Here is a 16,683-nt window from a genome sequence, read left to right as displayed (position 1 = left end):
GAGGATTTGCATGTGGTATTTATTGATCTGCATAAAGTGTATGATAGGGCTGACTGAGATGCTATGGGAAGAATTTTATGAAGGAAGGTGTGTGTGTGAGAAGGAAGAGAGGAAGGTTAGTGGCTCTCAAAGATGAAGGAAGGACAGCAGCAGAGATGTGAGACATCAGTATGGCTGCCTATTCTGTTTATGGACGGGGTGGTGAGAGAGGTAAATGCAAGGATCTGGGGCAGATCTGCAATATGTCAGGGGTAGAGGGGATTGGAAGGTGAGTCGGTTACTGTTTGGTAATGACAGAGCACGGGCAGATTTGAGTGAGAGACATAACAGACACTAGTTTCTGAGTTTGAATGAGTGTGAAGGGAGGTAATTGAGAGTAAAGGTGAATAAAATTAAGGTTATTAGGCTTAGTAGTGGATATAGACAGATCAACTGGATCAACTAGAGAGAGAGAGTTAGAAAGGAGAGACCTTTCCATGGTTTCCTCCAACTGCTTCATATGCCCTGGTTCAGCATTTCATTCCTTGTAAACATCATTACTCCAATCTCATCTACCCCTTGAAGGATGTGCACCCTCCTGCATGCTCTAGCCTGAGCCTTCAAAGCATCTTTCACTCTGTATTTTAACCTCCTACGTTTCCCCCTTCTGATTTCTTTCACATCTGACATGCATATCTCTTACCCATCCTTTTCCTACTCCTCCACTCCACACGTCCAAATCATCTCAGCACAATCTCTTCATCTCTCTCATACATACAGCAGTTACTTCCGCTGTTGTTGCTGCCACAAATTTCCTGGAAACCCTCAAGACCATTATCAAGATAATACTTTCTAAAATATACTTTTCTGATAAACAGAAGACTCCACCAATATTCAAAATTTTATCTTTCGCTTTCATTAATAGAATTCATTGCATCCTTTATCTTCGCTATTTCCTGCAACAGCGAGATAGCACCAATAACATACACCTGCGCCTTAGAAGATAAATGATCCTCATTTGACTTTTTCCTCAGTCATTCTTTTGGAAAGCAATACAGGAGAGGGAGATTTCCAACCCACCAATCCTGCCCCTCTTACTCACCTTCTGTGACACACAGGAGCTACATGAGCAGTATTCTTTCTCCCCTAACACTGGGTATATAGTACAGTATGTACATCATAGTATTCTATATTTCTTGGTACATGTATGCTGTAGTTTTTCAACAGTATAATATTTGATATTGTGTTATCAATAACAAAAGCTCCTAATGTCCATTTCTTACATTATTTGATTTATGAACTTTTGATTTACCCAACCATTTTCAAGAATGTAACTGTCATCTAATCAAGAGATCCCTGTATCTATAAAAAAAATTCAAAATCTGGACACTACTCAGTCCCAAGGAATTCACACTGAAAACTTTCTACTAATAGAAAGTGTGTACAGATAATGAATAATAGAGATATATGTTCATACCTGAAAACTGATCTTCTGAGACAAGCAATCATTGCAGTTGGTAATAGACACACAAGTTGGAAGAGCTTTGAATAATATCGCTGTCCAATTACCAATCATGCTGTTCTTCTTATCAATCTTGTGATATTCATAGATGGTCTTCCGCCTCACAACTTGAAACAAAAAGCAACCATCAACAAACTATAAACATGGGCTAATTGGTTTAGTTACATAAAAAGGGGTCTTCTTCTACATGTGGAACAATGCCTGCTGTGTATAAAACAAATGGGGAAGGTATTATTACCAATTTAGTGTTCTATCCTCTCAAAAAATATGGAGTTGGAATAAAAATTAAGGAAAATGTAAAATATCTTTTGTGTAAGCATGATAAACAGTAAAAAAGCAAAGTTACAAAATACTTAACACGATGGTTGTTTAAACATGCAATTCACTTTGTAAACCTTAAACTTTCATGAAATCCACAGAAGACTCGACTGTAATATCAAAATATTCGTTTCATCTTATAAAAATGTAATTTCAAGTTTCAAAACCTAAATAGTTAAATTTTCTCCAAGTCTCAATTAATAAAAAAATTCTGGAATACCTATAATAAATCAAAATGAAAAGTCTTGAAACACTGTAAGCTACACTTGAAACACAATTAACATAGGAGATACAACAATATTAACAGTGGTTCACTGATGACTCAGACTAAAGAATGTCAGTCAAGACACCAATTGCACTATCTAAAGCATTATCATATCCTCAACATTCAAGACTATCTAGATATAGATTCAAGTCCACAGCATACATATCCAGATGAAGCTCCTTGGGATCCTTCACCAGTTTTCAACAAATCTAACCCCACTTACATGGTTTTCTGGCATCTGGTTCTTGGATAACATAATGAAAAAATGGATAACATAATACAGTAAATCTCTCAGGCACACGATCATTCACTAATGAGTGGCAGCATCCCTAAAAGCAGGCAGTATAACACATAGTGATACAATGTGCATTCACATAAGTGGGAAGTACTTATGTAAATCTTATGCTTCTTGCAAAAAGAAAATCATCAGTTTGGAAGAAAAATTACATGTTTTGAGGTACTTTGATCCTGACACATTTTGGGAAGGATATTTATATCATAGCATACTTAACACTTAGAAAGGGTAGTGAATGGTGGGATGAAGAAGTAAGTGTGTTAGTGAAAGAAGAGCGAGGCATTTGGATGATTTTTGCAGGAAATAGAGCAAATGACTAGGAGATGTATAAAAGAAAGAGGCAGGAGGTCAATAGAAAGGTGCAAGAGGTGAAAAAGAGGGCAAATGAGAGTTGGGTTGAGAGAGTATCATTAAATTCTAGGGAGAATAAAAAGATGTTTAGGAAGGAGGTAAATAAAGGTAAGACAAGAGAACAAATGGGAACATCAGTGAAGGGGGCTAATGGGGAGGTATTAAGAAGTAGTGGTGAAGTGAGAGGGAGATGGAGTGAGTATTTTGAAGGTTTATTGAATGTGTTTGATGATAGAGTGGCAGATATAGGGTGTTTTGGTCGAGGTGGTGGGCGAAGTGAGAGGGTTAGGGAGAATGATTTGGTAAACAGAGAAGAGGTAGTGAAAGCTTTGCAGATGATGAAAGCAGGCAAGGCGGCAGGTTCGGATGGTATGGCAGTGGAATCTATCAAAAAGGGGGTCACTGGGTTGCTGACTAGTTGGTGAGGATATTCAGTGTATGTATGGTTCATGGTGAGGTGCCTGAGGATTGGCAAAATGCATGCACAGTGCCATAAAGGTAATTGTTCAAATTACAGAGGTATAAGTTTGTTGAGTATTCCTGGGAAATTATATGGTAGGGTATTGATTGAGAGGGTGAAGGCATGTACAGAGCATCAGATTGGGGAAGAGCAGTGTGGTTTCAGAAGTGATAGAGGATGTGTGGATCAGGTGTTTGCTTTGAAGAATGTATGTGAGAAATACTTAGACAGATGGATTTGTCTGTAGCATTTATGGATCTAGAGAAGGAATATGATGGAGTTGATAGAGGTGCTCTGTGGTAGATATTAAGAGTATATGGTATGGGAGGTAAGTTGCCAGAAACAGTGAAAAGTTTTTATTGAGGATGTAAGGCATGTGTATGAGTAGGAAGAGAGGAGAGTGATTGGTTCCCAGTGAATGTAAGTTTGCAGCAGGGGTAAGTGATGTCTCCATGGTTGTTTAATTTGTTTATGGATGGGGTTGTTAGGGAGGTAAATGCAAGAATTTTGAAGAGAGGGGCAAGTACGCAGTCTGTTGTAGATGAAAGGGCTTGGGAAGTGAGTCACTTGTTGTTCACTGATGATACAGTGCTGGTGGCGGATTCGGGTGAGAAACTGCAGAAGTGGGTGACTGAGTTTGGTAAAGGGTGTGAAAGAAGAAAACTGAGAGAAAATATGAATAGGAGCAAGGTTATAAGGTTCAGTAGGGTTGAGGGACAAGTAAATTGGGAGGTGAGTTTGAATGGAGAAAAACTGGAGGAAGTGAAGTATTTTAGATATTTGGGAGTGGATTTGGCAGTGGATGGAACCATGGAAGTGGAAGTGAGTCACGGTGGGGGACGGGGCGAGGGTTCTGGGAGTGTTGAAAAATGTGTGGAAGGTGAGAACATTATTTCGGAGAGCAAAAATGGGTATGTTTGAAGGAATCTTGGTTTCAACAATGATATATGGTTGTGGGGTATAGGCTATAGATAGGGTAGTGTGTTGGAGGGTGGATGTGTTGGAAATGAGATGTCTGAGGACATTATGTGGTGTGAGGTGGTTTGATCAAGTAAGCAATGAAAGGGTAAGAGAAATGTGTGATAATAAAAAGTGTGTGGTTGAGAGAGCAGAAGAGGGTGTATTGAAATGGTTTGGTCACATGAAAAGAATGAGTGAGGAATGCTTGACAAAGAGTATATATGTGTCAGAGGTGGAAGGAACGAGGAGAAATGGGAGATTGAATTGGAGGTGGAAGGATGGAAAGAAAAAGATTTTGAGCGATTGGGGCCTGAACATACAGGAGGGTGAAAGGCATGCAAGGAATAGAGTGAATTGGAACGATGTGGTATACCAGGTTGACGTGCTGTCAATGGATTGAACCAGGGAATGTGAAGCGTCTGGGATAAACTATGGAAAGTTTTGTGGGGCCTGGATGTGGAAAGGAAGCTGTGGTTTCGGTGCATTACACATGAAAGCTAGAGACTAAGTGTGAACGAATGTGGCCTTGTTGTCTTTTCCCAGCGCTACCTCCTGCACACGCAGCGGGAGGGGAGTGCCATTTCGTGTGTGGTGGGGTGGCAACAGGAATGGATGAAGGCAGCATGTATGAATATGTTATTTATGTATTTATCATTTATTTTGCTTTGTCACCGTCTCCCGCGTTAGCGAGGTGGCGCAAGGAAACAGACAAAAGAATGGCCCAACCCACCGACATACACATGTATATACATACACGTCCACACACGCAAAATATACATACCTATACATCTCAACGTAAACATATATATACACACACAGACATATAGATATATACACAAGTACATAATTCATATTGTCTACCTTTATTCAATCCCATTGCCACCTCGCCACACATGAAATAACAACCCCCTCCCCCCTCATGTGTGCGAGGTAGCGCTAGGAAAAGACAACAAAGGCCCCATTCATTCACAATCAGTCTCTAGCTATCACGTAATAATGCACCGAAACCACAGCTCCCTTTTCACATCCAGGCCCCACACAACTTTCCGTGGTTTACCCCAGATGCTTCACATGCCCTGGTTCAATCCACTGACAGCACGTCGACCCCAGTACCAATCGTTCCAATTCACCCTATTCCTTGCACACCTTTCACCCTCCTGCATGTTCATGCCCCGATCACTCAAAATCTTTTTCACTCCATCTTTCCACCTCCAATGTGGTCTCCACTTCTCCTCGTTCCTTCCACCTCCGACACATATATCCTCTTGGTCAATCTTTCCTCACTCATTCTCTCCATGTGACCAAACCATTTCAAAACACCCTCTTCTGCTCTCTCAACCACACTCTTTTTATTACCACACATCTCTCTTACCCTATTATTACTTACTCGATCAAACCACCTCACACCACATATTGTCCTCAAATATCTCATTTCCAGCACATCCACCCTCCTGCGCACAACTCTATCCATAGCCCACGCCTCGCAACCATATAACATTGTTGGAACCACTATTCCTTCAAACATACCCATTTTTGCTTTCTGAGATAATGTTCTCACTTTCCACACATTCTTCAAGGCTCCCAGAACTTTCGCCCCCTCCCCCACCCTATGATTCACTTCTGCTTCTATGGTTCCATCCGCTGCCAAATCCACCCCCAGATATCTAAAACACTTCACTTCCTCCAGTTTTCTCAATTCAAACTTACCTCCCAATTGACTTGACCCTCAACCCTTCTGTATCTAATAACCTTGCTCTTATTCACATTTACTCTCAACTTTCTTCTTTCACACACTTTACCAAACTCAGTCACCAGCTTCTGCAGTTTCTCACATGAATCAGCCACCAGCGCTGCATCATCAGTGAACAACAACTGACTCACTTCCTAAGCTCTCTCATCCACAACAGACTGCATACTTGCCCCTCTTTACAAAACTCTTGCATTCACCTCCCTAACAACTCCATCCATAAACAAATTAAACAACCATGGAGACATCACACACCCCTGCCACAAACCTACATTCACTGAGAACCAATCACTTTCCTCTCTTCCTACACGTACACATGCCTTACATCCTCGATAAAAACTTTCTACTGCTTCTAATAACTTGCCTCCCACACCATATATTCTTAATACCTTCCACAGAGCATCTCTATCAACTCTATCATATGCCTTCTCCAGATCCATAAATGCTACATACAAATCCATTTGCTTTTCTAAGTATTTCTCACATACATTCTTCCAAGCAAACACCTGATCCACACATCCTCTACCACTTCTGAAACCACACTGCTCTTCCCCAATCTGATGCTCTGTACATGCCTTCACCCTCTCAATCAATACCCTCCCATATAATTTCCCAGGAATACTCAACAAACTTTTTTTTTTTTTTTTTTTTTTTCATACTTTGTCGCTGTCTCCCGCGTTTGCGAGGTAGCGCAAGGAAACAGACGAAAGAAATGGCCCAACCCCCCCCATACACATGTACATACACACGTCCACACACGCAATATACATACCTACACAGCTTTCCATGGTTTACCCCAGACGCTTCACATGCCTTGATTCAATCCACTGACAGCACGTCAACCCCTGTATACCACATCGCTCCAATTCACTCTATTCCTTGCCCTCCTTTCACCCTCCTGCATGTTCAGGCCCCGATCACACAAAATCCTTTTCACTCCATCTTTCCACCTCCAATTTGGTCTCCCTCTTCTCCTCGTTCCCTCCACCTCCGACACATATATCCTCTTGGTCAATCTTTCCTCACTCATTCTCTCCATGTGCCCAAACCACTTCAAAACACCCTCTTCTGCTCTCTCAACCACGCTCTTTTTATTTCCACACATCCCTCTTACCCTTACGTTACTTACTCGATCAAACCACCTCACACCACACATTGTCCTCAAACATCTCATTTCCAGCACATCCATCCTCCTGCGCACAACTCTATCCATAGCCCACGCCTCGCAACCATACAACATTGTTGGAACCACTATTCCTTCAAACATACCCATTTTTGCTTTCCGGGATAATGTTCTCGACTTCCACACATTTTTCAAGGCTCCCAAAATTTTCGCCCCCTCCCCCACCCTATGATCCACTTCCGCTTCCATGGTTCCATCCGCTGACAGATCCACTCCCAGATATCTAAAACACTTCACTTCCTCCAGCCTCTCACCATTCAAACTCACCTCCCAATTGACTTGACCCTCAACCCTACTGTACCTAATAACCTTGCTCTTATTGACATTTACTCTTAACTTTCTTCTTCCACACACTTTACCAAACTCCGTCACCAGCTTCTGCAGTTTCTCACATGAATCCGCCACCAGCGCTGTATCATCAGCGAACAACAACTGACTCACTTCCCAAGCTCTCTCATCCCCAACAGACTTCATACTTGCCCCTCTTTCCAAAACTCTTGCATTTACCTCCCTAACAACCCCATCCATAAACAAATTAAACAACCATGGAGACATCACACACCCCTGCCGCAAACCTACATTCACTGAGAACCAATCACTTTCCTCTCTTCCTACACGTACACATGCCTTACATCCTCGATAAAAACTTTTCACTGCTTCTAACAACTTGCCTCCCACACCATATATTCTTAATACCTTCCACAGAGCATCTCTATCAACTCTATCATATGCCTTCTCCAGATCCATAAATGCTACATACAAATCCATTTGCTTTTCTAAGTATTTCTCACATACATTCTTCAAAGCAAACACCTGATCCACACATCCTCTACCACTTCTGAAACCACACTGCTCTTCCCCAATCTGATGCTCTGTACATGCCTTCACCCTCTCAATCAATACCCTCCCATATAATTTACCAGGAATACTCAACAAACTTATACCTCTGTAATTTGAGCACTCACTCTTATCCCCTTTGCCTTTGTACAATGGCACTATGCAAGCATTCCGCCAATCCTCAGGCACCTCACCATGAGTCATACATACATTAAATAACCTTACCAACCAGTCAACAATACAGTCACCCCCTTTTTTAATAAATTCCACTGCAATACCATCCAAACCTGCTGCCTTGCCGGCTTTCATCTTCCGCAAAGCTTTTACTACCTCTTCTCTGTTTACCAAATCATTTTCCCTAACCCTCTCACTTTGCACACCACCTCGACCCAAACACCCTATATCTGCCACTCTGTCATCAGACACATTCAACAAACCTTCAAAATACTCATTCCATCTCCTTCTCACATCACCACTACTTGTTATCACCTCCCCATTTACGCCCTTTACTGAAGTTCCCAACAAACTTATACCTCTGTAATTTGAGCACTCACCTTTGTCCCCTTTACCTTTGTACTATGGCACTATGCAAGCATTCCGCCAATCCTCAGGTACCTCACCATTAGACATACATACATTAAATAACCTTACCAACCAGTCAACAATACAGTCACCACCTTTTTTAATAAATTCCACTGCAATACCATCCTAACCCGCTGCCTTGCCAGCTTTCATCTTTCGCAAAGCTTTTACTACCTCTTCTCTGTTTATCAAATCATTTTCCCTAACCCTCTCACTTTGCACACCACCTCGACCAAAACACCCTATATCTGCCACTCTCTTATCAAACACATTCAACAAACCTTCAAAATACTCACTCCATCTCCTTCTCACATCACCACTACTTGTTATCACATGAATATGTACATGTGTGTATATATGTGTATGTCTGTGTATGTATATGTATGTATATGTTAAAATGTATAAGTATGTATATGTGTGTGTGTAAGCGCTTATGTATACACATGTGTATGTGGGTGGGTTGGGCGGTTGGGCCATTCTTTCGTCTGTTTCCTTGTGCTACCTCGCTAACGCAGGAGACAGCGACAAAGTATAATGATAATAAATAATACTTAACACTCAATCAAATGACTGTCTGCATTATGTTTCTCTTGGAGATGACAGCTAACAACATATGATGTTTCAACTTTTCCCATCAATAAATAGCCAACTAATTTTTGGTAACACTGTGAGCCAACAGAGCAAAGTTCCAAACCACACATGCTGCATCACACTTGTGTGCAGCTATAGTTGCAAATTCAATATCGATGTGGGTAAAAAAGAAAGTGGATAGGGAGAAATGGGTGATTATTAGTATCTAAGCACTTGGCCATGAGAAGAAAGATCATGAGAGGTAAGTGTTTCGGAAGCAGCTGAGCAAGTGTGTCAGCAGTTTTTAAATAAGAGACTGTGTATTTGTGACAGGCAATTTAAATGCGAAGGTGAGTAATGTGATAGTTAAGTATATAAGGGGGGCCTGGGGTATTCAGTATTGAATGGAAATGGCAAACAGCTTGTGGAGTGTGTGCTGATTAAGACTAATGACCATGGATACCTGGTATAAAAAGGGGGTTATATACAAGTATCATGTGAGTAGGAGAGATGGTCAGCAAGCATTACTGGATTGCAACTGACAGGCAGAAAAAGAGACTTTTGGATGTAAATGTGCTGAGAGGGGTAGCAGGTGGAATGTCTGATCATTATCTTGTAGAAGCAGGGGTGAAGATTCACAGAAGTTTTTGAAACAGTAGAAACAATTTTCTTAACAGCTAAGTAAAGGTATGCAACTGTCCATTTCCTTGTGGTGGCACTACTATATATCTTGCTGTGTGGAAAATGCTTTCATATGTGATGTTATTTAAATACATCTAAACAGGTAATTAGACCAACACATGTCCTTAGATCACTTTTTATATGTCTATATCGTATCTTGGAACTCTCAAAGCCTTTTTTTTTTCAATACCATCTATGTCTGATTCAGTCTTAAAGACATATCATATCTAACCATGTTTACCCCTTACTTTGTAATCTGTTCTGAATTAACAATACCAGATAAAAATCATGTTCACCCCTTATTTATAATCTGTTCTAAATTAGCAAAGTTGAAACTTACAAAATATTATTCGGTCCACAATGTAAGCATCTGAAAGTCCAACCTTCACAGGATGCTGGGTATCTCCAATTGCAGATACAATGACTGGAACTTGTTTGTATGTGAACACAATATCTCCATTCTTGTGTAAGGTTGCCTGTATTTATGAGAGAAAAAATTTCTGTAAGAGACATTGATGAAGCAACTTAGAGTGCAAAGGGAAAATTAAGCTATTGTACAAATATGGAAACTGATTTCTTTTACATTACTAAGCATGCAATAGAAAACATTTAGTGATTTAGTCCACTCAATGAAGCTGAGAATGGAATCAATGACAATGGGCATATAAACATAATCCTCTCTATTCATTCAAGATGAACTGTACACAAACTTTACCAAGCAACTTGTCTGTCTGTCTATGTCTCCAACACCTGTTTCCTTTGGGAACTTCCTTGAGGAGGTGGCTAAAGCAAAGAGTCTCCATAACTGGTGAACTCATACTGCTTCTTAGCCCTTAATGCCTCAACCTTAACAGGTCAATGGTAGATGGCAACTCTAGTGCAGTGTTTTCAGAGAATTTTACTTAATGTTCCCACTAACTAGTATTACCTAATGCTCCAACCTACTACTTCTAAGTAATGCTCCCACCTAAAGTTCCTACCTCATACTTCTACCTAATTATTCTACCTGATGCTCCCGTCTAATGTTCCTATCTATTGCTCCTACTATTTTGCCAAAAGGAAGAAAAATAAAAAATCAGGAGGATTGAGTTGTGTTGTCAAGTGTTATGTGTGACAAGGAGAGATTTTATGTTTGTGGACAGAATGCCAGCAGTGGGTGAGGCAGAAAAAAAAGACAGCTATCTATGTCAAAGAATTGCTACTTGACAACTGCTGAAGTACTGGCTCAACAGTTATTAATGACCCTCCCAATACCTAGGGGTAGTAGTAATAATATACCTTCCTGGTTGGTGGCTGCTTATCAGCTACTTCCTACTATACTACCTACCTATCATAGTGACTTAAAGGAAAAAAGACAAATTAAAAATTTACCAAACCAGGATTGTTTGTAAGCTCACAAAAGAACTATGTGATGAGACGCATGTTATGGCTATGGTTACAGAGCTGAACCAATATCATTCAAAGCCAATTCATCTAAAAGGACTGGTTATGCTACTGTCACCACACAATATCTTCTAAATTCATTCAGTAAAAACATGAATAACTTTTGTTCAGCCACTGTCAAGTGATAGAAAAAAATCAGCTAATCAAGAGGCATGGAGAAACCTGCTGGATTTGGTAGAGGATTGTACGTGCTGGATTTAGCAAAAAATACATGACAGCCATAGATTGTAAATGTGCCACTGAAGCCAAAGTTTGCTGTTCCTGATGTTGCCTTGCTGAAGAAGGAAAGGCAAACATGCATTGAAAAAATATCTTATAATAACACTACAAACTAGCATTTGCCCTAACCTCCACAGTCCATACTGTACCTCAAACCTATTTCGACTAAACAACTGAGATGACACTACAAACTAGCATTTGCCCTAACCTCCACAGTCCACACTACCTCAAACCTATTTTAACTAAAGAACTGAGATGTCTAAATTAAATCAAACTTCTCAGGTATTAGTATAATGGCAACTTAAGTCTCTGTTACTGCTTTTAGTGCAAGCGAAGAAAGAAGTCTAATGTGGCACCCTAATTAACTTACCATGAAAGAACCAATACCTAGTAATATGTCTAGTAAAATGTTCTGCATGCAATAGCCAGTTTGGTAATTCAACAAACAAAAATGCCACTATAATTCTTGAACCATGAACTACAAATCCTCTTAGCATAAGTCAGCTGAGCAAGTTTACTAGTTCGAAGGCTAAAAATGCAAGTTTGCTAAAGTTAAGGAGCCTTTGGGAATGACTACATTAACCAACCTTCATGTAGGAAATTGAAATCTATGAATGCAGAGAAATGATGGAAAGAATTGTAGGCAGTAGACTTTTCCCAAAGAAGGAACAGAGAAGGGGGCCAAGTGAGGATTTTCCCTCTTAGGCTCAATCCTCTGTTCTTAATGCTACCTCACTAACGCAGGAGATGGCAAATTTGTATTGTATAAAAAATGGATTTTCTATGGCTCAGACATGAAATATGATTACTGAACAGACTGCAGAATGATGTTAACAGAGAGACGTAGAGAATGGAGAGAAATTAGAAAATTTACTCCTGGGGATGGGTGAGAAAGACTATTACTACTGTATCCCCCCAGAATTAATACTTCCTAAAAACACATAGCAAAAGCAGCAGCAAAGGAAGGATTCCTCCTGATGCTTCCTAGGGTGGTGAACACATCTGGTCACTAATATCTAGTGATCTGCTATCCTGTGACTTGCTCTCTCTCTCTCTCTCTCTCTCTCTCTCTCTCTCTCTCTCTCTCTCTCTCTCTCTCTCTCTCTCTCTCTCTCCACCAAAAAAAAAAAAAGCAACTGCAGACAACTGCTTACCAGAGCAATCAACCACTAGGATATTTAGCAAGTATACAGTAATGCTGTTTTCTCACGGATATGAAATCCACCATATTCATACTTAACAAAAACAATAATCACTGCTCACAAATTGAAAAACCAAAATCATAGGTGAAACTGAAAGCTAAGGTTCAGATCATGGTGGTGGCAAGGGAGGAGTGTAGAGTTAATTGAGAGGTAAGTATTCTGCGTCTTCATTGTGGTACAGGTACACCACCAAATTTCCGGCAACTGATGGTTCAGCACCTACTTTAGTCCAGAGAAAATTACATGAGTGAGCTTGAAATTACTGCAGCCACCACACTAGTTTACTGGGCAGCCACAGATGGCGCTGTGTGTAGGGCACACTTATTTACATTCTTTACACTGCACTCATTGGTGGGGATACCACAATTCAGTGAGATTCTTTGCTTATTTTGCTTACATTTAACCCTAGCTATGGCTTCCAAGACATGTGAGAGCGTCAGTCGAGGTGTCAAACATAAACACCAGTCCATATCAATCCAAGATAAAGCAGAACTGTTGAAAAAAATTGACCGTGGTGTTTCAATGCGTAAGCTGAGTGACATCTACAGTACTGGTTCATCAACTGTTTATGATATAAAGAAGCAAAGGGAGAAAATATTGAAATTCTATGCAGAGAGCAATTCCAAGAAGCAAATGACAATTAGAAAAACTATGAAAGATGGTAAGAGTATTGAGCACAATGAGTGATGATGGAATGGCTTCGACAGTGTCGGAGTGATGGAGTGGACCTGTCAGGTAGCATGATAATGGACCAGGCTAAGTTGTTCCATATAGAACTTTAATTACAACATAATCTTCACCTTCGCCTCCACAAGATAATGATCAAACATCCCTCCAGTTGCACCTCTCCGCACATTAACATCCAAAAGTCTCTCTTTCGCACGCCTATCAATTAACATGTAATCCAATAACGCTCCCTGGCCATATCTCCTACTTACACACGTATACTTATGTATATCTCTCTTTTTAAACCAGGTATTCCCAATCACCAGTACTTTTTCAGCACATAAATCTACAAGCTCTTCATTTCCATTTACAACACTGAACACCCCATGTATACCAATTATTCCCTCAACTGCCACATTACTCACCTTTGCATTCAAATCACCCATCACTATAACCTGGTCTCGTGCATCAAAACCACTAACACACTCATTCAGCTGCTCCCAAAACACTTGCCTCTCATGATCTTTCTTCTCATGCCCAGGTGCATATGCACCAATAATCACCCATCTCTCTCCATCAGCTTTCAGTTTTACCCATATCAATCTAGAATTTACCTTCTTACACTCTATCACATACTCCCACCACTCCTGTTTCAGGAGTAGTGCTACTCCTCCCCTTGCTCTTGTTCTCTCACTAACCCCTGACTTTACTCCCAAGACATTCCCAAACCACTCTTCCCTTTTACCCTTGAGCTTCGTTTCACTCAGAGCCAAAATATCCAGGTTCCTTTCCTCAAACATACTACCTATCTCTCCTTTTTTCTCATCTTGGTTACATCCACACACATTTAGACACACCAATCTGAGCCTTCGAGGAGGATGAGCACTCCCCCTGTGACTCCTTCTTCTAAATAATGAAAAATAATGAAGTAAAATTAAGGCAGGAAAGAGAGTTACTGAATAACAACCAAAGAAGCCAGCTATGAGGGATTAGCTCTTCACACAGGGCAAATGCATCACGCTATTGTGAATGTAGCCCATGGTCCCGACGTATTTTAGACAATGACATTCAATATTCATTTGAATTCATGCAATTTAATCAGCTAGATCACTGTTTAAACTGTCCTCTGACAAAATTTAAAAAGACTTTTTAACTAAATAATATTTCACCTGAGCAAGACAGCTGTGTCAAAATGTATCAAATATATTTCATCTCTTCCTTGTAGAGTGTCTTAAATTCCAAACAATTAAAACCTGTACACACCCTGTGATCAGAAAAGAAGTCTAAATGCATTTTTGCAAAATGTACTACATGGGAAAAAATCAAAAGGCAAAAGTTCTACAGCAGAAAACATATATGGTCTCATGTATTGAAATAAATGAATGCAAAGCTTATGTATAATGCACCAGCAAAACAGAACCTTAAGAACTTAAACTGGTGGTATGAATAAGTTAAGAGTAAATGTCAATAAGAGCAAGGTTATTAGGTACAGTAGGGTTGAGGGTCAAGTCAATTGGGAGGTGAGTTTGAATGGTGAGAGGCTGGAGGAAGTGAAGTGTTTTAGATATCTGGGAGTGGATCTGTCAGCGGATGGAACCATGGAAGCGGAAGTGGATCATAGGGTGGGGGAGGGGGCGAAAATTTTGGGAGCATTGAAAAATGTATGGAAGTCGAGAACATTATCCCGGAAAGCAAAAATGGGTATGTTTGAAGGAATAGTAGTTCCAACAATGTTGTATGGTTGCGAGGCGTGGGCTATGGATAGAGTTGTGCGTAGGAGGATGGATGTGCTGGAAATGAGATGTTTGAGGACAATGTGTGGTGTGAGGTGGTTTGATCGAGTAAGTAACGTAAGGGTAAGAGAGATGTGTGGAAATAAAAAGAGCGTGGTTGAGAGAGCAGAAGAGGGTGTTTTGAAATGGTTTGGGCACATGGAGAGAATGAGTGAGGAAAGATTGACCAAGAGGATATATGTGTCGGAGGTGGAGGGAACGAGGAGAAGAGGGAGACCAAATTGGAGGTGGAAAGATGGAGTGAAAAGGATTTTGTGTGATCGGGGCCTGAACATGCAGGAGGGTGAAAGGAGGGCAAGGAATAGAGTGAATTGGAGCGATGTGGTATACAGGGGTTGACGTGCTGTCAGTGGATTGAATCAAGGCATGTGAAGCGTCTGGGGTAAACCATGGAAAGCTGTGTAGGTATGTATATTTGCGTGTGTGGACGTGTGTATGTACATGTGTATGGGGGGGGTTGGGCCATTTCTTTCGTCTGTTTCCTTGCGCTACCTCGCAAACGCGGGAGACAGCGACAAAGTATAAAAAAAAAAAAAAAAAAAAAATGAATAACTGCTAATCTGCAATGTAAGCCATATTTCTAATAAAATGATTCTATTTACATTTTGTCATTTGCTGAGTTTAGTTTACCCAAATCTTTACTAAATAACTTTTATGTCTGGTTTCTATAATGATGTTCCAAGCCTGTAAAGAAATATCTGCAATACCATATATATCACTGCAGCTCTATCTCAAGTACAACACATATATGATATTATCCAATTTCATAATATTCTAAAAAAGTTTATAAAATGTTTTAGTTCAACCAACCTGGAAGGTGAATGTACCAGCATCTTCATGGTCCTTCAATAGCACATTGTTCCACTGTACAGTAAATGATGTACCTGATTATGAAAAAGAACACTAATGAAAATAATAAAGGCACATGCTGGAAGGTGCAGATGGCACCCAAAAATACATACTCAGAGATAGTAAGTTCTAATATTGGGAGATTATAACCGTAAAGAAATAGGCTCAGAATACTAGTATTCTCAAGAATATCATGAGCCATAAGACAAATTCTCAAGTATTGAGGAAAATTTCTTGTATCAGCATGTCACTCTGAAAACAACAATCAGAAGGGCTAATAAATTACTAATACTAAATCCTTTTATTCTCCCCACTCACCCCATTCACATTCAGCGCTATCACCCTTAATCATGCATTCCTTTTAACCCTTGGCATAACTGATAGACTCCACTGCCACTTTTTAGCCTTTTGTGCCTCACCTTTGACAGGTCAGTGGCAGAGGGCAACTCCAGCGCAGCGTTTCCTGAGGCAGCGAGGTTCCAAAACTGTCAAAACTAAATGTAACAGTACACCTCTGGTGTTTATCCAGATCTAAAACTATTGCCCTGATGTAATTGGGCAATGCCTCCCCATTTCGTTCCATCCCTAAGAGGTATACTAATAAGGTCACCATGAGAAGGCAGGGTAAGATTTGGCTAATCCAGCAAAACTAGAGTACCCCTCGAGGTGCTAAAAACCCAATACTCTTCCCAATTCTGAGCTTCTCTACTTTTCATAGTAGCAGCACCTCTTACCTCAATGGTTATGATACTGCCACAGCA

General features: G+C 40.4%; 1 protein-coding gene across 4 annotated transcripts in view; it reads right to left on the bottom strand.

Annotated features, from left to right (window-relative positions):
* Positions 1-16,683, bottom strand: part of l(1)G0289 (lethal (1) G0289) — a 523,775-nt gene that overhangs the window by 29,357 nt on the left and 477,735 nt on the right. For all 4 annotated transcript variants that reach the window (XM_071657580.1, XM_071657583.1, XM_071657581.1 and 1 more), the window contains 3 exons: positions 15,884-15,957; positions 10,091-10,226; positions 1,457-1,608 (listed from right to left, as the gene is read on the bottom strand). In XM_071657580.1, coding sequence (XP_071513681.1) covers positions 1,457-1,608; positions 10,091-10,226; positions 15,884-15,957 — 362 coding nt within the window. The remainder of the gene's footprint in view (positions 1-1,456; positions 1,609-10,090; positions 10,227-15,883; positions 15,958-16,683) is intronic.

The sequence above is a fragment of the Panulirus ornatus genome, chromosome 65, assembly GCF_036320965.1.
Source record: "Panulirus ornatus isolate Po-2019 chromosome 65, ASM3632096v1, whole genome shotgun sequence".
In the NCBI taxonomy this organism is placed as follows: Eukaryota; Metazoa; Arthropoda; class Malacostraca; order Decapoda; family Palinuridae; genus Panulirus; species Panulirus ornatus.
The sequence above is the reverse complement of the archived record's forward strand: the minus strand, read 5'-3'. Positions and strand labels throughout refer to the sequence as shown.